At 50.7% G+C, this 23131-nt stretch overlaps 2 protein-coding genes across 2 annotated transcripts in view; both read left to right on the top strand.

The window, feature by feature from the left end:
• PLB1 (phospholipase B1) overlaps nucleotides 1–2683 on the top strand; it is a 42562-nt gene extending 39879 nt beyond the window's left edge. Inside the window, exons 55-57 of the mRNA XM_053459085.1 lie at nucleotides 232–327; nucleotides 539–613; nucleotides 1586–2683. Of these exons, the coding sequence (XP_053315060.1) occupies nucleotides 232–327; nucleotides 539–613; nucleotides 1586–1804 (390 nt within the window). The 3' untranslated portion in view covers nucleotides 1805–2683. The remainder of the gene's footprint in view (nucleotides 1–231; nucleotides 328–538; nucleotides 614–1585) is intronic.
• Nucleotides 2684–9276: 6593 nt separating this feature from the next.
• PPP1CB (protein phosphatase 1 catalytic subunit beta) lies at nucleotides 9277–22009 on the top strand. The gene is made up of 8 exons (XM_053459823.1): nucleotides 9277–9421; nucleotides 15563–15694; nucleotides 16374–16604; nucleotides 16916–17020; nucleotides 17582–17653; nucleotides 19467–19618; nucleotides 19762–19896; nucleotides 20735–22009. Exons 1-8 carry the CDS (start codon nucleotides 9370–9372, stop codon nucleotides 20837–20839), a joined length of 984 nt encoding a protein of 327 aa, XP_053315798.1. The 5' UTR covers nucleotides 9277–9369; the 3' UTR covers nucleotides 20840–22009.
• Nucleotides 22010–23131: the final 1122 nt, after the last annotated feature.

Here is a 23131-nt window from a genome sequence, read left to right as displayed (position 1 = left end):
AGATCGGCCCCCATCCGGCCCCCGTCTAGTCTCCCGTTTCTGTAAAGATTCAAACCTTAATCAGTCGTTGGTCTCGTCTTAGATTCAGGAGCTGTATGTCTATCCCATGCATGTTTAATCCCCTCACTGTTACCCTCTACCACTTCTGCTGGGGGGCTGTTCCACTTATCTACCACCATCTCCGAGCTGTGAGTCTGATAAACTTTCCTTGTCTCTTTTTATCCTCTTTAGAACGGAGTGCCGATAGTGGAATTCTTCTCCGCCGATTGCTTCCATTTCCACGAACGGGGCCACGCGGAGATGGCCATCGCTCTGTGGAATAACATGGTACGTCCCAGAGATCATTTTTCTACACGTAACTGTCATGTGATTGGTTGTTGCCATCGGAAGACGCGCGTCAATTGGATGCTCATGCTTAACGTTCCTGTATGTTTGTGCAACTTGTATAACTGGTGCAGGACTCAAGGAATGAGATTGGTAAATGTTGCCGCGCGGTTGCTACGTTTCCTAATTCTTCACGTTTCAATTTTATTCCCAGTTGGAGCCCGTTGGACAGAAACAAAACTATAATAATTTCACACACGACCGTTCCAAGCTGAAATGTCCTCATAATGTAAGTGAAGCCATTCCGGATTTCAAATACTGGGACCCCCCCAGGTTTTCTAGCCCACAATTGAGCAGCGGCGCCCCCCCTCTATCATGGGCGGAACCTGAAGAATCCTCCGGGTTGGGGGAGCAGGGTCCTGAAACAACCCAATTCCCCTTTAAATTGGGGGTGTTTCCCACTGGCAGGTTTTTGGCCCCCTTGGTCAGACTTTAGTGTTTGCCCGGGGACTGATTGGCACCTTCTGTTTTGTGACCGCGGTAAATGCCGGTTAAGACGATACATTTATCGGCCAAGTGAAGCATAATAGATTGCAAGCACTCAAGACCATCCATGTCGCTTCTTCCAGCATTTAACAGGTTAAAATGTTTCACACAAACACCAGGGGGCGCTGTCAGTCCTGATATAAACACCAGGGGGAGCTGTCAGCCCTGATATAAACACCAGGGGGCGCTGTCAGCCCTGATATAAACACCAGGGGGCGCCGTTAGCCCTGATATAAACACCAGAGGGTGCCGTCAGCCCTGATAGAAACACCAGGAGGCGCTGTCAGTCCTGATATAAACACCAGGGGACGCTGTCAGCCCTGATAGAAACACCAGGGGGCGCTGTCAGCCCTGATATAAACACCAGGGGGCGCCGTCAGCCCTGATATAAACACCAGGGGGCGCTGTCAGTCCTGATATAAACACCAGGGGGCGCTGTCAGTCCTGATATAAACACCAGGGGGTGCTGTCAGCCCTGATATAAACACCAGGGGGTGCTGTCAGAACCTGAGAACGGAGATCTTTGTAACGTTTCACCCATGATGGCGGAGCGCGGAGCTTCTTATTCCGCAGACAGCAGGAACTCCGAGGTCTCCTTTTTGTTGCGTTTTCTTCAGAATTTTGGGGACCATAAAATATACGTTTTTTTTATCTACCGGAAAAATATCTAAAAACGTAAAAGTCTAATCCTTTGCGTTACTTTCGCCCGTCGCAGGATCATCCGTATCTCTTCACCCTGAAGAACAGCGGCCTCCCCGACGCGGTTCCCACCTCGGACGTCAAGCCGGGGGAGGGCGGCGGTGACGACGTGCCGTACTGGTCGTTGATCGTGGCCTCCATCGGCGGCGTGGCTCTGGGGGGCGCCGTGGTCGGCGTGGCGATGCACGCGAGACATCGAAGGAGAGGACGCAAGCAGAGACAGTCATCGTTCTAAACGCACAGCGCCCGCGCAACCACCCGGCAACGCCACTCCGGAACAATAACGTTTATCCAAGAAACGCGCCGGCTGCAGCCAGACCCGCACGTTACACGTTTGGAGCACTAATCACCCGTGCGCGAAACGCGTAATGTGTAACGCAACGAGCCTGCTGGCCCCTGAGATCTTCTATAAACCGTAACCCTGGACATCACGGCCAACCTCCCCGGCGTGATATTATTAGCGATAACGAGACCAGCTGGGCAGAATTCAGTGATTTTTACTTAAATTACCCCCAAAATCTGCCCCGACTTGGACCATTCCGAATATTAGGGCGTCGACATCGCACTTCGTCTTCTAAACAATGATGTCATCGGGAAACGATTAACCGGAGCGGCATTCGATAATTACATTAATCACAAGATATCATTGAAATAAAAAAAGAGTATTGTTAGAATTCCAAAAAGGATATTAAATACCCCAAAAAATTGCGTCTTAAGGCTGATTTAATACACAATAAAAAGTTATTATCCGTCTACATATAATCCAGAACCCGCCGGCAGATCGGCCCCATCCGGCCCCCGTCTAGTCGTCTGCGCATGTTTAATCCCCTCACTGTATTCCCCTCTACCACCTCTGCCAGGAGGCTGTTCCACTGATCTACCACCCTCTGTAGTGACTAATAGCCGTGTGAGTAACGTGACATTAATTCACCTGGTGATTTCACGCCAATAATCTGGTGGAGGAAAAAATGTCCAGGCTGCCAATTTCGAGGACTTTGAGGAAATTCTTTGTAATGGAATTCAGTAAAAGTTTAATCGGCTTTCTGTAAATTTGAAATTTTTCGGTGATTCTCCTTTTACTGAAATAAATAAAATTTAACAAAAAAACTTGAAACTTTGTCACTGAGAATGTTTTTTTTTTATAAAAAATCAGGAGCTAGCCCCACCCATATATGCAACTAGCCCCACCCATATATACAGCTAGCCCTACCTATATGTGGAACTAGCCACACCACAATGAGCAACCAGCCCCACCCATGTGGAACGAGTCCCACCCTAATGTGCGACTAGCCCCACCCACATGTGCAGCTAGCCCCACCCCCTCTTGAATTTAATTTTCATACATTGATGCATTTGGGGTGACCCCGCGGGCTTTTGGTTCCGCCGTGCGCTCGCGATACATCCGGCGGCCATGGTAACCTATTAACCTTTTGTTTACCCAACCGGAGGCAATTCAATTCTGCTGTCCTGAAGGCCAAAAATGACCTTGATTAACACCCCTCGGGGGCCGCAGCATAGCGTGTAACACAATGAAAACTATTGGAAAATGGGAAAAATGTGTTAAATGAACTTTTGAGATTCTCGGGATGTTGAAACGGGCGTTGATTTGGTGGCTCACGGGTCGGGGGTAAGGCGCATGCGCGGAGTCATATGCCTATCCAATGCATCTATCCCATCCCCTGTCTGTAATACCCTCTACCACTTCTGCTAGGAGGCTGTTCCACTTATCTACCACCCTCTCAGTAACGTAGATTTCCCTTAAATTCCATCAAACTTTCTCCTAAGGTGGGTGCTGCCCGCTAACTGAAACGCTCAGCGGGGTCTCTTAACGAGCTGATGGGAAAGTATTCCCGACGTGTCACTCGAATACACCCCCCCCCCCACAGGTAGGGGGTCTTCCGAATACCGTGTCTGTTCACAGAAAGATGGAAAGAAATAAAAAAAGTGCGTCCTGCGTGTTACTGAAGGTTTTTTGGAACAAGCAGACTTTATTTGGCCAACACAGAAAAGGATACAAAGTTGCAGGAGCTTCTGGGACCTCAGCGGTCTCTTCTTCGGGTTGGACTGTTTGCTCTTGGGCTGAATGAAGAATGAGAGGTGACAATATACAGCGTGACGGAAACACAGCGGGACGGGGGGGAGGGTTAGGAGAGGGTCGTGGTCTTCGGTGCTTATTAAGCATAATGTCAGCTCTTACCAATATTGCATTGTGAGTGGACCTGTCCTGCTGGCGCTGGAAGGGTTAACGCGCGCCCCCGTGTGACCCTTTCAGGCGTCCCCGGCACGTTCTGCTGAGCCAGCGAAGCGAATGCGGAAAAGTTAAGTCCGGTTATCAGAAGATCCGGCTTCCAGAAAGCGGCTTAGAGATTAGTATGATTCATACAGCGTGCGGGGCCTGCCGGGAAGATGTCTGACGCACCCCTCGCTCGGGGGTGAGAGGGGGATTTATACGGCGCTTCACTTTTATTGCTTTATAAATTCAACGGGGTAAATAAAACCAATTATTCTTCTAAATGCCCCACCCAGTTACACAATAGCCACGCCTCTAACCACACCCCCAATAGATGAGTAGAGGGTTCTAGATTATCGGGGTGAAAGAGGAGTGTAATCTGGATTATAGGAGTAGAGGGTTCTAGAGCAGTGGAATCTATTAGAAGCGAAGCTGTCAGGTGGGTATCGCCGGTGGGGGGGGATGCGTCTGAAGCCGTAATATTTTAGGAATGTGAGTTGAGGAGCCGCTCGCCGGGGGAAATCCGGACTCCAGAATCCGGAGGATTTTTACGGAACGATTCATGAGATTAGTTTTATTTCCCGTTTTATTTGCCAGTAAATCGCGTTTCGCTGACGGCTCGGCTGCTGCGGCTCCAGTAATTTTCCGCTCCGTTCTTCTAAAGTAACAACAAGAAGTTATCTCGGCTTCGGTTCAGAAACCGGCGGAATAACTGATAACGGGGGCCACAATATCCCAGATATCAGCAGGAATTATAAATATCCACGGAACGGACAAGGAGCTCAGACTCTGTGTTATTACAGATTAACAAACAGTGAGTTAGGAGACCCCCGGCCAACAGTTTGGGGTCACTCGGCTCTTTTCATGGAAAACAAAGACATTTCTGGCTGTAACATCATTACAAAAGTGTTCTCTGACAATCAATTATACTTTTAAACTTAATCATTTAATCAGCAAACACAACGTGCCATTGGAACACAGGAGTGATGGGAGTGATAAATGGCCATTGGAACACAGGAGTGATGGGAGTGATAAAGGGCCATTGGAACACAGGAGTGATGGGAGTGATAAAGGGCCATTGGAACACAGGAGTGATGGGAGTGATAAAGGGCCATTGGAACACAGGAGTGATGGGAGTGATAAAGGGCCATTGGAACACAGGAGTGATGGGAGTGATAAAGGGCCATTGGAACACAGGAGTGATGGGAGTGATAAAGGGCCGTTGGAACACAGGAGTGATGGAAGTGATAAAGGGCCATTGGAATACAGGAGTGATGGGAGTGATAAAGGGCCATAGGAACCCAGGAGTGATGGGAGTGATAAAGGGCCATTGGGACACAGGAGTGATGGGAGTGATAAAGGGCCATTGGAACACAGGAGTGATGGGAGTGATAACGGGCCATTGGAACACAGGAGTGATGGGAGTGATAAAGGGCCACTGAAACACAGGAGTGATGGGAGTGATAACGGGCCATTGGGACACAGGAGTGATGGGAGTGATAACGGGCCATTGGAGCACAGGAGTGATGGGAGTGATAAAGGGCCATTGCGATGTTCGGCTGGTACTTGTAGGGAGAGAGAAAAAAGAAAGGGAGTGAAGAAAGAGGGGTGAAGGTGAGAGAAGAAACCAAGAGAGAGGTAAAGAGAGAGTGAGAGGAGAAAAAGGGGGGCAACAAAGGGAGAAATGAAAGAGAGGTGAGGGAAGAGAGAAGGCACAGAAGAAGGGAGAAGAAGTAAGAGGCGGTGAGAGAGAAAAAGAAAATGAGAAAGGAAGAAAAAAGAAAAGGAGATGAGAAAGTAGGAGCAAGAGATGAATGTGTGTGGGGGGGGAGACAGGTAGGGTGAGAAGGAGAGGTAAGGGGGAAGAAAAAGTAGGGAGAAAGATAAAAGAAGGGTGAGATAGAGCGAGGAAATACAGGGAGGGAGAAGGTGTGAAGAAAGAGAGTGCGAGAGAAGCAAAGAAAAGGAGAGAGGAAAGAGGTGCACGTGATTTCTATATACACGAGTTTAACGATAATAACCCCAAGCGGCAGCCTCTGTGATGCCGACAGGTGATATGTTCAGAACCAATTTAACCCTTTGGTGAAAAAGGTCGCGCACATCCATGCCTTTCTCCTCTCCCTTGTTGCCAACAAGTTAATCAGACGGCTCTTTAGTCCCAAGCACCCGGCTCCTAATCCGCGGAATATCTGCTTACGGAAGGTCACATTGCAGCCGCGTTACTCCGACCTCACACCGGGCCCAGACGCAGCTTTCCTCGCGTGACAACGTGTCACACGCGTGACATCATCCGTGCGATCTACTCCTGGCGACGGCCTCATCCATTTTGTTTCTCGGTGTTAATGGAAGCGGTAGATCATTGTTACGTTTCCTTACACACGCGCCGGGCGAGCGGAGCCAAGACAATGCTACGACATGACATTTTGGGGTGAAACGTCCCCATTCCGCAAATGTTTCTGAATTTATTAAATATTATTATTTATTATGTGTGATTTTTATTACAGGGGATCCGTTACTAGACCAAAAAAGACACCGGTCACTAGGGAAAGAAAAACTAGCCATTTTTGTGACATTAACCGGTTTTTAATATGGATTCTGCAGTTTTAGGTGATTTGGTGTTTACAAAGCCTTGCGTGGGGGGCTCGTGATTATTTACACGCTAGGAGCGTGACAGAGGGCTGTGAACCACACATCCATGCGGTTTAACCCCTTGGTGCCAGGGGTCAGTCGCCGGCGGCTACCCATTATATCACCGACCGCCGCTGACGGGCGGCGGCTTCATGCGCTGACGGAGGATCAAGCTGTCTGCGTTCCGGCTGTCACCTGGAACCGAATGTTCCTGCCCTGAGCTAAGCGCTTAGTAAGAGCCTCGAGTCGGCAACGCTCCATTTCCATAGTGAGAATTCCAGAACGATTTCACCGCGGAGACCCAGGGGGTATTTAAAGAAAAAAAAAAAAACGTCATGCACCAGAAGTCAAGCAGGAGGAGCTGGGCGCGCAATAAATTCCTACGGCAGCTGTGACCGGGAACATTTATATAAAGAAGGGGATTAAACAAAGTACAGGAGAAAAGATACAACAAGAGACCCGAATCTAGAATGTCAGAGGCTGAGATGGAGTGTAAGGAGGTTTTATTTTACTGAGAGCGGGGTAGATAAGTAGAACAGTCTCCCAGCAGAAGTGGTAGAGGGTAATACAGTGAGGGTATTAAACATGCATGGGATAGACATACGGCTCCTGAATCTAAGACGAGACCAACGACTGATTAAGATTTGAGTCTTTACAGCAGGAGGAACGGGAGACTAGACGGGGGCCGAATGGGGCCGGCAAATGCTAGGTTCCTGTGGTTCTTTAGTAATACAGGGCAGCAGGTGTTTAGAACATTCCTGGATTCATTAATAATCATTCTGATCGGGATTAGGAGTAAATATAACAGACGATAACTCCCATCACTCTTAGACAAAAATAATTAATAAGGATCCAAACAAAAATCTGACTCCAATTTGCCCAACAAGGGCTATAGGTATCAGGAGGATAGATTGTAAGCTCCTCAGTACAGGTGAGCGCTAAACGTTAGAACAATAGGCAGGGAATTCCCGAGAACAGGAGCGGCCGGGAGACTGTATAGGGGGTGCGGAGATATCGGGGGTGGGGTGATGTCGGGGTCGTTAAGGGCTCGGTAATTAAAGGTTAGGAGTTTAAATGTCGTTAGGATCAGTCCCCCGGGTGAATGGAAACCTCCAGCCGTCATGATCTACTGCCACCGTTATAGTCTAGAATCTGATTATCCTGCCGGTGAATTACCGGACACGTACAGCCCCCCATCTTGTACAGTCATAAGGTACAGCATGCCTCCCAACTGTCCCCCTCTGTGCGGGGCAGTCCCGTTTTTTCCCGCCGAGCTCGAGCCTGCTTTTCCAGGCCCGGTTATATGTAAAGGAATGGATTTAATACGGGGTTAAGTTTAGCCCTGGGCAGCGTGTTGACCTTGGAGCCGTGACCCCGGGGTTGGCCGGTTCCCCGGCGGCTGTTAAGGTCACCGCTCTCAGCTGTTCCAGTGTTGCTATCGCATGTAGTCGTCGGCCGTCGCTCTCCTGGGGGGCCGCGGCATTAGGTGAGAACCTGTTTTTCTTGGTATTATATTCCTTTCCAATAAAGATGGCGCCGGGGCCGACCTTCACTCTGTTTTCACGTTCTGTCGGCTATATAGTGATTTGGGGTTGTTTTTGCTGTAATTAACCCCCTTCACGACAAAGCCCGTACATGTACGGACTCATAATACATTGTCATTAATGGGTTTAAGGACGGCCCGTTGTCTTTAAGGGGTTAACTGTAACCACTTTGTATCGTAATTAAACAAAACCTCAACTTTACCAAACACTTAACGGGAAGCTCCAGCCATTGTATGCACGTCTATGTAGATGCACAGAATCCCCCCCAAATGTATCTACCCCTCCCCCGCAGGAGCCCACCTCCCCTCCCGCGCTGGTTCTGCTGAATGTGGCTTTGCACCCCACAGCCCATGTTGAAAGCGCTCCCATTTATTTGAATGGGAGTATTTCCCTGCCGGTGATTGGCTGCTTAAGCTCTCAGTTACTGGCGCGTACACCCGTTCATTTAATACAGAGTCCGTTACTGCCACCGATTGACAGCTTAAGCAGCCAATCAGAGGCACGAAATTTTAAATCAAGGGTTAGGGTTACTCAGAGCAGTTTAGCGGGCATTCTGCTACAGAACGGGTTATGGGGGCATTAGCCGGCCCCTTTAAATGATCACGTGCTTCATTCATACACGCGTTTAGATTATCCTTACAAATATCACCTCACAACAGGAGGCTGTACTCTAACTCTAGAGGATCAGATGGAATAGAATTTTAGTTAGAGGGTGGTAGATAAGTGGAACAGCCTCCCAGCAGAAGCGACACAGACTAATACAGTGAAGGAGTTTAATTGAAGCGCCTTTCTAATTTAACCAGAAGTCTGGCCCTTGTGGAGACTCGTACCCGCTCTCTGGTTGCCCATCCTATCACACCTTCAACTGCGCCCCACCAGCTTCCTTACAAGCTGCTCTGTTAGCGTCGTCCCTGTTGCTAAGACACCGCGGGAACATAACCCGCCAAAACCACGCATCCTCCAGCAGTCGTTACGGCAACTGGTGGGTTGGTAGGCGGGGGTAGAAGTACGCGCCTGCGGTGTCCGTTTACCAGTTGAAACAGGGGGCGTGACCATTCTTGTTTGAGCTGGATTTGACAGACAAGGGCGTGTCCATCATATCTCCGCCAAGTTACGTCTGTCATTGTACTGCGATTTCATGACAAACCTACACTTCTCTCCTGTCAAGTGTTCTCTCCCACTCAGGGCGAGGTATTTAGTGGCCACGCCCACTTCTCGTCGGTAGCGAGGGGATCATGAAGTCTGTCTAATAAAGGGCATAGTGTTCAACAATAGCACCTCCCATTTTTCTTATTGGCTACGGGACCTCCGTGCTTGCCTACTGGGCGGAGTCCTTGCTGTGTTGTGACGCAGCTCCGCCCGGCTAGTAGTCTTCGGCTGTGGTGAGGGAAGCGCAAAATGGCGGACGGAGAGTTGAACGTAGACAGCCTGATCAGCCGCCTGCTGGAGGGTAGGTGTTGCGAGGTCGGCGGGTTTGGTGCGGGCACTGCCCTCGAGGCAGACGGAACCGGTGGGTGGGCCTTTGGGTCTGGCCTTGTACTGGCCGCGGGTGTGTGGGAGCTGCGGGGAGCGGGAGGGTGGAGACTGGCGGGGCGAGAGAGAGGGCTGCAGTTTACTGAGATCGGAGAGGCCTGAAGGCGGCCTACTGCTCTGGCTCACTCCGTGTCAGGAGAGAGGGGGAGGGGTTGGTACCCGGATACTGCTCTGTGACAGGGGGTATGGAGAGGGACTGGTCCCCGGGCCCTACTCCGTGACAGGAGAGAGGTGGAGGGGCTGGTCTCCGGGCCCTACTCCGTGACAGGGATTATAGAGAGGGGCTGATCCCCGGGCCCTGCTCCGTGACAGGGGCTGTAGGGAGGGCGTAACGGATTGGGTGTAGATTGACGTTTGTTTGGCTGACGGGTTTGTAAGCAGCGGTGCAGAGTACGGATGATCCGGTCTGTATGCGGATGTGTAGGGCCTCGTTATATAGAACACCGACAGGGTGTATAGGGGGTGTGCGCTGTATAGAAGGTGTGGGGGAGGGGTGTATATAGTGTAATATACAGTAATGTTGGGGGGGTAACAGAATGCTGTCAAATTACCACACATGCTAAAGAAAAACACGCAGCGTAGACGTGATGTCGTGCGGAGCCTCGGTGCAGGCGTGTTACAGGGCAGCTCGGCGTCACGCGTGTACACTGTGTATCTAGAGGGTGTATATGTGCAGTTGAGGCTCCTGTGTGTTGCTGCTCGGGTGTAGTTAGCGTGTTAGAGATGCGTGTGCACGGAGGGCTGCGATTGATCCGGGGGGCCACAATCTCCATGAAATAAAAGGATCTGGTACCGGCTGGTTCTGTGTAACCATTGGCTGCTAGTTTCCATACGTTACGCCTGATTGGCAGTTTGTTTCTTATTAACCCTTTGAGTAGATTGCGTGTCAGTAACGTGCAGGTATGAGTGCTGAGTCCTGGCGCCCGGAACCTTTTATCCGCACTCATTATAACGCGTTGCGTTGGGAAAGATCGGTGGGGTTCTGCGGTTGCTCTGACCGGCAAACTGCCTCCGGTGGGGGCCGCGTTGTTGTAATGATCTATTTGTTTACGTTATTCAAACTTAGACTTCTAAGCCCAAAAAAGTGTCTCGGGCCTTTAATTCAAACCCCCCCCCCCCCCGTTTCCCGTGATCCCTCGGTGGGTTGTGCTGGAATCCCTGTAGTAGCTGCTTTCCGGGGCTCTACCTGCGCTGTTATGGGGGACCCTGCTGCAGATTGGGGGTGGTCCGTAATGGGGGGTTAGGAAGATGTGGGATTTTCTTTTTCCTCCCCGTTCCTTCTGAATTCCTCTGCTTGTGTCGCTCGGTGATGTATGTTGGCGGCTGCGCGTTCCGCTTGTGTCGGGAATTCTCCTTGGGGATGTCGGCGAGCCGGCGGCAGGAGACATCGAGGCTCGCAGAGGGTTAAATACCGGAGTTCGAATAATCGCTGCTTTTTCAAGATAAAGCCGAGTCATCAAATGTGGGAAAATCCCCCAAATTCTTGTTTTATAATGGATTATGTGTGACTTTAACAGCGTCTCCCCCCCTCCCCCAACATCATATACATGTCTTTAAAGATTGGCAAAATCCACTTGACGCCCCACAGAGGGACTAAGACTGCTTTTACCTCATTTTACCCCAATAAACTCCCTTTATCTGCAGACCGGGAGCCGCCGTGGCTGTCAGTCATGTGATATTTTGGGTGACTTCCACGGCTCAAACACCGCACTGAGCTGATGCTTTATGGCAATGCTAATGAAGTCCGTTCCTACATAGACTTTGATTAGTCAAAGAGTCCAGCTGGTGACTAAGACTGAGTCATTCTATTGTTCCCCACAGGCAGTATGATAAGGAGTCGGGGGGTTTAGTAGATTGGGGATCAGACAACAGAGCGAGAATCATACAAACGGCTGATATGCGGCTGTCTGAAAACATTTATATTACGGGTGAAATAAAAGTATTCAGGAAAAGTAATTTTTTATCAGAATACATTTGCCGACTCGTTTAACCCCCGGCTTGTATTTTGTAGACGTGAGTCCGTTATTTAGGTTATGAAGCTCATCTGTATTTCGGACCCTATACTTCTGACATGCTGCGGGGGGCTCTGCCAGCGGGGGGGCCGCGGGGGCTCTGGCGCGCCGTGGCTCGGTCTGCTCCGTTCCCGCGAGGCAGCGAGGTCTTGGGAAAGCCGCTCTGTCTGGACGCGTCTCCAGCAGCCTGACTATATTTGGTGATTGTTTAAAAACTCTTTCGTGGGATTAAACTGCGGAAAGGAACGGGCCTCGCGGCCATTAACGGGTTAATGAATCCCGGGCGGACCTGTGCAGGAACCCCCGGGGTGTACGTGAGCCGCGTGTTATTACTGCTAATGCTGCGGACGGCGGAAGCGGACTGAGGATGAAATTGATTGATTTTTTTTTATTTCGAAAAAGTACAGAAAACAAGTTAAAAAAAAAAAAAAAAGGGGGGGGGGGCAGGGTTATGAATTTCCAGGAGTGGAACCTGCAGCAGATCAACTGGGATTATATTCCTTACTGTCTGATTCGTGTGTGCATGTATATACTGTGTGTGTGTGTGTTTTATGTGTGTATGTATATACGGTGTGTGTATGTATATACGGTGTGTGTGTGTATGTATATACGGTGTGTGTGTGTGTGTGTATATACGGTGTGTGTGTATATATGTATAATATGTGTGTTTTATCTGTTTGTGAATTCTTGATCTGAGGGGTTTTAGGGCCGGGGGGTCGTTTATTGGATACAGAAGGCGGCCAAACCTCAGAATGTAGCACTACATAAAATGTGTTTTCATATCGCGCCATCCTATGGATCGGCCCTTTTCTTGGTGACGCGTGAAGCCCCCCGCAGAGCTGCCCCCTTCTGAGTGATTCCGAACACAGTGGTAATGTTGGGAGCGCCCCGGCCCCCACGGTCTGCTGCTGCTTTACCCTCCCTTTCCATGAATCTCGCGCTTATTAATGACTTCATTTAGTGACCAAATAATGAACCCGGAGAGAATAAAGCTGGGGGTCCCGGCTACCTCCTGCCAAAAAGCGATTGGCTCCGTGGCGGCGACTGTTCTGCACCCTCTGTGAATGAAATCCATGCTTTGCGAGTTACTCTTCTCGGGGAGGAATAAATCTGGGGCTGCTGATGTGGCACTCGGCGGGAGGTTGAATGCCGGGATCCGCGCTGTTTGCGGATCTCTTGTCGCTGCTGGTCCCTCCTCGTCTGTTTCTGTGCGTCTTCTCTCCGTTACACTAACTCTGCCCTTTGTACAGCGCTGTGGAATCTGATGGCGCTATAAATAACAATAAATAGTAACCGTGCTGTGGGGGGGGTGCAAATATTTAAAATCGAGGAATATTGCAGGTATTGGGAGCCGGAGGCCCTCGTGGGACGCGTTGGACGGCTCCGTCCTGTCCGTCTGGCACAGGAAACGCAAATAACCCTAAAGCTGAACCCGGTCGTTACCGGAAGGTGTTCAGAACCCCGCGGAACCCGACCGGCGCATGCCCTGCTACCCGGAAACCGCTGTGTGTGTTATATGTATGTGTGTGTGTGTTATATGTATGTATGTGTGTGTGTGTGTTATATGTATGTATGTGTGTGTGTGTGTTTATAGTAGAAGTTACAGAGGGGGGGTTACGCTGTGTTGGGGGGGGGGTCGTTCTGCGTGACACTTTCCTGCCATTATTGTGTATTTTGGGAATCGAGGCGTCCGTCGAGTTTCTCACTCTTTTTTTTCCCCCCTGTGTTTTCTTTCTTTAAGCGATTCCGCGGGGTTCAGTCTGCGTGTTTGGGGGGTCTGCGTGTTTGGGGGGTCTGCGTGTTTGGGGGGTCTGCGTGTTTGGGGGGGTTTTGCTCTCTTGGCCTCTTGATATTCTCGCCAAAAACCTTGAGATATGAGTGTAAAGCTGCGCTTCCGCTGGTGTTTTCGCTCTCGGATGGCCTTGTGTGAGGAGGAATAAAGCGGCTTCGTGATGTTGGCTGTTGCTGTATTTAAGCGGCTTTTGCTGTCCTCAGAGTCGTTGCTGTAACCGGATCCGCGCCGTGTAAATATAAGCGCTGAGCCCCCCGCGGCCCCCGGGGTCTGTGAATACAGCGATGGTTTAGTGGGGGTGTGTTGGTTGTATTATAAGACGACCCCCCCCCCAAATCTGAATATCAATTTAGGAAAAAAGAGCCTGAATATAAGACGACCCCATAGGAAAAACGTTTACTGATAAATATTCCTTCATGTAAACCATTTTATTTAATAAAAACTGACTGAGAAATATTTTTTGTTCTTATTTCCTTTTTATTTGCCAACTTGCCCCCAGATATACCTTTTAACCCCCTATATGCCACTCTGCCCCGTGATATGCTGTTTTAACCCCCTATATGCCACTCTGGCATATATTGGGTTAAAGGCCACATGGATGTGATATGTATGTTTGAGTGTGAGGTGCGTGTGCATATTATGTGTGTTTATATGGTTTATGTGGATATGTGAGCTGGCGGATGACCGAGCCGGTATTTGCGTTGGCCGGTATCTGCTGTCAGGGGAATCTCTCTGTTGGGATCTCCGGTTTCCCGATGGGTACAGTGTACAGCCTCCCAGTAGAAGTGGTAAATAATGCACACCGCTGTGAATGGCTAAAGCGGCTCCGACATGGCAGAGCCCGACGACATCGTCACGGTAACGGCGTCTATCGTTAGGAATAAGAACGGCCCCTTTGTGTAACGTTGGCCGGATTCCAGCTCCCCGTACGGAAACCGGTAAAGTGTATTTTAAATGTATGGAATCGGTCGGACGTCTGACTTCATATAAGGGAAGACGCGCCAGACGTGTTTATAGTGAAAGCTCTTTAGCGGCGGCCGCCGTGATGTATGGCCCTGCATGGACGGCTCCGGGCCGCTGGAAGCCGCTGTTTAGATAAAGTAAAATATTTGTCGGATTTTTCCGTCTGTACATGCGCGGTATCGAGTGCTTCGCTTGCCGTCGTTCGGACGTCTGAGCCGGTCCGCGCTATCGGGGGGGCATCTGTGCAGAATTACTTCAGCTCTCCCCAATGTCTGTCGGCGGATGAACACTTCAGCCCCTTTATCTAACCCTCCCCACCTCGGGCGTAGTAGATAAGTGGACCAGCCGCCCAGTATTCTGGTATCGTGTTAAGTTTGATATATGGTGAAGCAGTCGCCCTTGCTGCTGGTTTTGGCAGAAGATGCATTAATCGCTAAAATGTTTATGAATATATAATAAATATACATTAACCCCTAGATGTACAAGTGGGGGTTAAGGGCCTGGCCCATAAGCTTACAATCTAGACGCGCTGTATACAGACTCGCCGGAGTGTCCGCTCGCTTTCACTCCATTCTGCGTCTCGTGAGCGGTTTTTATGGATTTCAGTGATTTATGCCCGAAGTTGGCTTTGTGTTTTGTGTAAGTAAACTGTTATAATGGTGTTTTTGTTGCTATGGTCACAAGACCCTTTTTTTAGCCGTCCCCCCAGGGTCTGCCTCGTTCGCCGGTTAGTTCTGCGCTGTCACGTTTGTTTGCTTTGGGCGGCTGCCAGGTCTCCGCTTGTAACGCCGTCTAAAAATACCCCGTCCTGTGTCTGTGCGGAGCGGAGACCCCCTCGCTCACTCGCCGGGGGTCTGGGAAGAGATTCCCGCTTTCTGCTCGCTGCATTCACTGGGTCCCAAAGACAGCCCGTGGACGATGGATACTGTATAGGACCGGGACGCGAACGGGCGGCGTGTGAGATGGATATGAAATAATATCCCTCCCCGTCATCCTTATCGTGCACAATGAGCAGCACTATGGCTGCTTCACCCAGCAGAGGTGGTAGAGGCTAATCGAGAAGAACATGCGCGGGATCGGCATACGGCTCCTGAATCTAAAACAAGGCCATCGATTAAGGTTTGCGTCTTCATAGCGGGTGACGAGATGAGCCGGGGGGGGGTAGGTAGGTAATGCGCTTCTGCTGTGGCAGTTGTATAAACTAATGATATATACTCTGCTGTCCGTGGCTCTTCTTTGTGGTTTTGGCTCCTGGGGGCCCCGGGATTGACGGCTTTGTGTTTCTTGGCAGTGAGAGGATGCCGTCCTGGAAAGATCGTGCAGATGACCGAAGCCGAGGTCCGGGGGCTCTGTATAAAGTCCCGGGAAATCTTCCTCAGTCAGCCCATCCTGCTGGAGCTGGAGGCGCCTCTGAAGATCTGCGGTGAGTGCGGAATATAATATATAATATAATATATAATATATCGCTTACATTATTACCGGCCGCCGATCTTTAATCTCCCTGCCCCGCTGCTTTCGGGGTGACCGTTTGTGTGTTTGGCTCGCCGGGCTCCGGTCCTGCCGGCACGCTCCGGGTTTAAGTTGGCTCCATGTCAGGAAGACGCTCGGCGGCCAGTCCCTGCATCGAGCAGCTCGGCACCTCTTGCGTGACTTCATTCCGAAAGGGAATGTGTTCCTCGCCATAAAAACCCTTTAACTGCCGGATGAAAAGTTACAAGCGCGTATAAACTTTTCATTAGCTGCTACTATAATGCCCATCATTCGTGACGCAGCAAACAAAGCGGGATTATTAGGGGGCATTCAGCCCAGAACCGTGTAGGGTGGAAGATTGTGGCGTCCGGCCAGAGCTCGTATGAGCTATAGGAGTGAATGTTAAGGGAGATCTTTATATCCCTGGGGGGGTTAGGCAGGGAATTTTATTTTTTTTTATCTCCCTCCATCCCAAAGTAATGTCCATCTGCCTATGGGGGTTGTTGCGGTGGGATTGGATTCTGCATAACCCCCAACGGCTCCAGAGATTTAAGCCTCAAACCCCCCCCTCGTGCCTTTTGCTTGGTTTCTGACCTTTTTTAAAAAAAATTTCCTCCCCGCTCTTCATGCAGGCGATATCCACGGGCAGTACACAGACTTGCTGCGGCTGTTTGAATACGGAGGATTTCCGCCGGAGGCCAACTACCTGTTCCTGGGGGATTACGTGGACAGAGGGAAGCAGTCGCTGGAAACGATCTGCCTGCTGCTGGCGTACAAAATCAAATACCCCGAGAACTTCTTCCTGCTGCGAGGGAACCACGAGTGCGCGAGCATCAACCGCATCTACGGCTTCTACGACGAGTGTGAGTGCATGCGCGCGTGCGAGAGGGGGGGAATAGCAGAAATATACCCCTGATCTGTAACCGTGTCCCTGTTACACCGCACATTAACCTTGCGCAAGGAGCACTTTAGGTGGCAGCAACCAATCGGTGTCTGGTTCGGTGTCATGTGACTGTTTCTGGGTAATATTATGAATGAGGCAGCGGTTTTCTCGATAAGGGGTAACGTGACTGTCGGGTTTGGTCTTCCGGCTGCGTGTCTGATGCCGCGTCTGATGCCGCGTTGTGTTATACGCTGAGTTTGCGGAATATGACTCTGTGCTCCTCACCTGCAGGCAAAAGGAGATTTAATATAAAGCTGTGGAAGACTTTCACCGACTGCTTCAACTGTCTGCCCATCGCCGCCATCGTGGACGAGAAGATTTTCTGCTGCCACGGAGGTGGGTCGGCGGATCAGAGGTTTAATGCTGTGCCGGCAGGACGCGCGTGTGCCTGACTCCTCGCCTTCCGTTTAGACCAAGTCTTTCCCAGCTCTGGCCTTTTCCTAATGGGGTTTGCAGGACATTCTTGTTGCAAATATATCTTCAAGGGGGTATATTGGAAACTTGCTCTTGAAATGACTTGGTGGTCCAGCGCAGGCACGTTGAGGGCCGCACTTGAATCGTCTGTGCAGCGCATGCCTCTGGTGGATAATCCTGGTGCTGAGATTGATGGGAGTTTGTCTTCCGTCTGGGTTGTGCGCTGTTTGTAAGTCTTGCTCACAGCTATTTAGTCTACTAATAAACTTTATAAGGGGGTTTCCAGCCCTGCTGTAAATCATCAGCAAAGCCTTATAAAGCACCGAGTATATCGCCGAAGCAGTTATGTAGCACAAAAAACAACCGTAAGAATTTATATCCCATAAACTGTGGGGGGGGGGGATGGGATGCATGCGTTTGTGTCCTTGGGCGTTTTGTCCTCTCTCTGCTTCCGTACTTTAACCTCTTCTCTGAACTCCTCAGGTCTCTCGCCTGATCTGCAGTCCATGGAGCAAATCCGCAGAATCATGAGGCCCACGGACGTCCCCGACACAGGTAACGGCGGCCGCGTGTCTGCTCAGAGGCGCCGTGTTACGCGTTCAAAGCGGTGTAGGACCCCGCGGGCCGGCCTCGGCTCTGTGCTTTAGGTTGGCGTCCCTTCTGGGTCAGTAGGTTTGTTGTATTTTTAGTCCTGAAGACGTATGACAAATATTCCCGTGGTTAACCCTCGAATTCCATGCCGTCGCACCCCGTATCGGTTGTAGCCCTGCGTTTGTAAGCTGAGCAGGTGACCGGCGGATCTCGGTGACGTCTGTGACGTGTGGTGCCCTTTCCCGGCCCTGCGGACACCTGTCGGCAACACAGACCTCTGGCTATAAATAGCTGGGAAATGGAAAAGCTCAAACGTCATCGGCCGCCATCACCCGTCATCGGCTGTCACCGTCTGCCTGTCTGGGAGGTCGTGACCCGGTGTGTTCTCCGTCAGGGGTCATGAATGCCGGACGGGCTAAATGGCTCTGCAGAGTCTCGACGTAAATGCTGGAGAAGGCTGAGGGGGGATTCTCCGTGTTATATACCGCAGCGTATATATATATACTATAATATATATATTATACTCCCTGCGCACCTTAAGCCAGCTATGGTTTATACTCTATTTCTATATATATCACCGTATATTTATATTACTGTACAGCGTGTCTTCCAGCCTCTGCGCAGGGAATCCGCCGACCGGTTTCTCGCCCCCGGGGAATACGCGCAGGATCCTGTCTGTACCCTCGTGTCGTATTGCGGGGAGAATGTCCTCCTTTTACGCTGATAAGTGGCCCCTGTCATGTCGGGCAGCTTTGTTACAGCTGAAGCCAAATTACACGGCCCTCCACCGGCCATTTAAATGCCCGGCTGGCAGGGTCCTCGGTACCGACCAGACGTCTGGTGATGCAGAAGCCGGTAGCGGAGCGGTTGGGCCGGTGTTGTGGGCTTTACGGGGTATTTGTTACATTTTTAGTCTATTGGGGGGGGATAGGTTAGGTTTCAGCAAAAATCCTATAAACTTGTTACGCCGACCGCCGGTGACTCTCGACCAGTTGGGTTAGCTGGTGAATACACGGTGATCTGGCAAACGTCGGGTAGAACGCGGGGTCCCCCCGGCCATACCGGTTACACTGTAATGATTAATGCCCCTTCCTGGGTGCTTCTTGCTGCGCATGGAGGATGGGGATAAAAGCGGGTATCTTGGTGCCGGGCTGCCATTGTCGGACTCGGCCCTTAATGTCTGTCTTCGTGGCTTGTTGTGAATACATGCGGATGGCTTTTCTGGCGGCTGCCGGTTATTACACCTGACTGCAGGCACAAATAGACATCTTAATGAAAGGATGATCGAGATCAAAGCTGCCCGACACGGATCTCACCTGTACTTTCCGTGACTTAGCGCTGACGCGGGGTGTTTATCCGTGTCGCGGCACGTGCTGGCTTATGTCCTTTATTTTTATTGCTGGGGAGCTTAGTCCTCCCCGGGACGTAGTTATGAGTCATAAAGAACAAATCTGTTAATTACCGTGGAGCTGCTTTCAGAAGAAACAGACCCCAGAATCCTGTTTGTAGGGGGGGCGGCTTGTTGCTTGTGGCCCTCGGCTTCCTCCATACGATCCTGTTACTCGGGAAGCAAAGGGCCGCAAGCACCAGCCATAGGCTAGAAACCCCCGGTGTGCAGTCGGTGTAGTTTTTAATGCGCCGTTAAGCGGACCCGCAGCATTAGGCTCCTGGCTACTGACGGGGCTCCCTGGGGCTGTTGGATCCGCCGGATTTCTGGCTCGCTTGGTACAGCGGGAAAGCGTTGTTAATTTCTAAGCGTGCGCGGCTTCTCTTTCAGGCTTGCTGTGTGACCTGTTGTGGTCGGACCCCGATAAGGACGTGCAGGGCTGGGGTGAGAACGACCGCGGCGTCTCCTTCACGTTTGGGGCCGACGTGGTCAGCAAGTTCCTGAATCGCCACGACTTGGATCTGATTTGTCGCGCCCACCAGGTAGGCCTCGGATTTCTCCTGCCGCTCGCCATGTTTTAGTCTGACACTGAGACCTCGCGCATGCACCAGGAGTAATTACCGCTTCTCATAGCACCATCGCATTCCGCAGTGCCCGCGGATAACGCGTTTCCCTCCCGTCACAGGTGGTGGAAGACGGCTACGAGTTCTTCGCCAAGCGGCAGCTGGTGACCCTGTTCTCTGCCCCCAATTACTGCGGAGAGTTTGATAACGCGGGCGGCATGATGAGTGTTGACGAGACCCTGATGTGCTCTTTCCAGGTACGGCGCCTTCAATGTAAAAATGTGCAAAGCGGCGCATGCATAGAGCAGCCACGCGGGAAGCGGAATGTTTTATTTAAGCCATTTGCAGGATTCTGGGTTTTTTTCCAGCTAGTTATTGTGTTCAGGTATAATAAAGCTTAATCTGGAGGGGACTGTAAGCGGCGTCTGCGATGGCGAGCCCATGGCACGGATCCCTCACGCGGTGCATGGCTATTGGTGCTGCGCGCCGGGATCTGATGTCATAACCCAGGTGCTTGGAATCTGTGATGGAGTGAGTGTATGCTTGCGATGGAGTGAGTGTATGCTTGCGATGGAGTGAGTGTATGCTTGCGATGGAGTGAGTGTATGCTTGCAAGGGATGGGTTTTTGTTTCTCTATAAGGGGAAAATAACACGGCCCCTGGGGTTGGCGCCAGCCTGTGGTGCTGGCACTTGGTTTAATGCAGCATATTGGGTATTCTGGCCCAAAAATTGGCTATCGCTGGTCTATGTACAGAAGCCATCACCAGCTGTCTGTGCGTCGGGTCACGTGCCCTTTTATTTAAAGCACTGGTCAGCGCTGCTTACCTGCCCCCCCCGGAATAAACTATGTAAAAGTCTCTGGCTTTCCTGTTAGCGTGTGCAAAGCGCTGGGGGTTCTGTGCGCTGCGTGTACCGGGAATAATATACACGCGCGTGTAATGTGCCCCTCTAACCAGCGCCGTTTGCCGGGGGGGGTTGGAGTCTCGGGCACGATAGGGGGTCGGGTGCCGCCTGCCACGTTTATATGATCTCTGGAGTAGACAGCGGGTTGCGGTTGTGATTTTTAAGTCTCTTGTTGAATTTTTTTTTTCTAGATTCTGAAGCCATCGGAGAAGAAAGCAAAATACCAATATGGCGGCTTGAACTCCGGCCGCCCCGTGACGCCCCCCCGGACAGCCAATCCCCCCAAGAAGAGGTGAAGAGGGTCCGCCGCGCTTCGTGACACCACCTGATCTCCATTACAAGCTCCACCGTATAATAAGTGCGCACCGTTAATCACCCGGCCGTTCAATCCTCTTTCCAACGTCGCACGCGTTTACCTTCACCAGACGGCCCCCGAAATGAGTCAATTCAGCTGCAACCCCCCCCCCCAAAATAAAGGTTCGATGGTCTGCAGCAGCCTGCAGAGCCCCTCCCCCGAAGGGCCGTCTAAGACTTTTTATTGCAGAAAAAAATCTCTAATGGAAAGAAACCTGGGGGGGGTCGCATTAACGCATGCTTTCACATTAACCCTTTCAGTGCTGGCTGGGTCTGCAGGGTAACAGAAAAAATAATTCACAGTAACCGTTGTAAACGTTTGTTCGATGGCGTTAATCGTTTTTCGCTTCCCCCTCACGCACTTTTTGCGTTTTTTGTTTGTTTTCTGAAACTTTTTGTCACCTGAACTTCCGCGGCTTTTATAATCCGTCTGATTATTTAAAGAGTTGGTTTTAAATTCCAGGTTGCAGGAATCGCTCATTTCATGTGTTCTGTGGTATCTCCCCCCCCCTCTATGCATATAGGTGTGTGTTTGGTTTTTATGTTTTTCCTCCCCATTACTTGGCTCTGTAGACTGCTCTTCCAGCTCAAACTGCTTTCTGAGATTAAAGATGATGATTCTTGTTGATGCGCGCGGCTCGTGCCGCCGGCTCGCTTTATGAACTGCTCGACCTGTCGCAAGGAGAACATATTTGATTATTGGCAGCGCCTCTCCCCTCCGGCCCCCCGGAGCCTCGCCCGAGTGACCCGCTCGGTAATCCACGTCGTCTTTCGTTTCCTCGGCTTCATAAAGCTGTTTTACCTTCGATGCTAGGAATCGCATGTCAGTCCGATACGTTTGGTCAGAGTTTTCACCTCACTTGAGGCCGTTTTGGGTTTTCACGTATTCGCAGAACTCTGTTTTTCATCGGGTTTGGACTCTTGGGTGCACTTGGACCGCTTCCCTGCGTTGGTGGCCGCCTCTAACACCCCCCAGTAACTTATTCTTCGCAAACAGCCACAAATCTGACAATGTAATTTTCTGAATGAATTGTATTCTTTGCCGGCTTTCACTGCTATAAATATCTAAATATTTTTTGTGTTCTACCATTCAATAAAATGTCAAAAGAAAATCCCGATTGGTCTGGAGTTGGTCGGACTGGATATCGATGGCTCGTGGAGTCCCGGACCGGCTGCCTCGCGGCACGTAGTCTGCTGAGGAGACCGGCGTGGCCCGTCCCGTGTTATAAGTGATCGCCGAGTCCTGGACATGAGCTGACGAGTAACGGATCCGTCTGCCGGTACACGGTCGCTCCCGCTGGTATATAAATAGTTTACTTTGTTGTATCGTTAGCGATGTGCGTTGGCGAGGCACGGCCGCCCGCTAGCAGTTACATCGGCCGCTGAAGCTTCGGTGGGGTTAATGGTTTAACCCTTTCCTTCTTTCCACGTCTGATTGTGTTCTCTGGATAACTCTAGACAGACGTTACCGCAATGCTCCAGAGCAGGGATTCCCAACAGGTTTTTTTTTTCTTCTATTGAAGGGTAATGAGATCGTGCCGCGTTCGTGCGCCTTGAGCACTGGGTTGGGAAAACCACGGCTTTCAGAGAATCGAGAATCCTCCGACGACCTCATTTAAAGAAGCGCTTTTATATATTGATGAATTTGTTTGATTTACAGCCGGCTCCTCTTCGTCTTGGAGACGGGAAGGAGAAGTCCTGGAGGTCACGCTTTGCTGTTTAATGATTTCTCTTTTGTCGGATGTTTCTTGAAGTCCCTTCCCGTTGGCTTTTGCCGTCTGGAGGTTTAAATTTGCTATTCCAGCTATTAAGCTCCTGAGTGACGCTGTGGCTGCCGGCTCGTAGCGATGCCGTTAATGAATGAAGGCTCCGGCGGTGGCATGGCGGCCCGGCGCGCCCCTACTGAGATTACTCTGCACCGCCTTGGTATCTTTGGATGTTTCTTCCTATTACCATTTTTCTCGTCGGTTTTGTGATGGCTCTTGGCTGTCTCACCATAGATGAAGTTGGCTGTAAAGTGACGCGTGGGTCACCTGTGCGCATGAATCCAGCAACCAGGAATAAAGTGAATCTCCTCCTAAAAGTAATTAGAGCCCGTATATTCACACGTAATATGTGGCTGGGGTGGGGGGTAATTGAATGACCGTGTTAAAGGGTCACAGTTTTAATGGCCGCTCGTTAGGATGATTTGGCCGGCGGGTGTCATCCTGGCCATTAAACTATTGTTTCCAGAC

The sequence above is a fragment of the Spea bombifrons genome, chromosome 3 (genome assembly GCF_027358695.1).
Source record: "Spea bombifrons isolate aSpeBom1 chromosome 3, aSpeBom1.2.pri, whole genome shotgun sequence".
NCBI lineage: Eukaryota > Metazoa > Chordata > Amphibia > Anura > Pelobatidae > Spea > Spea bombifrons.
This window is presented reverse-complemented; position numbering and strand designations above follow the sequence as displayed.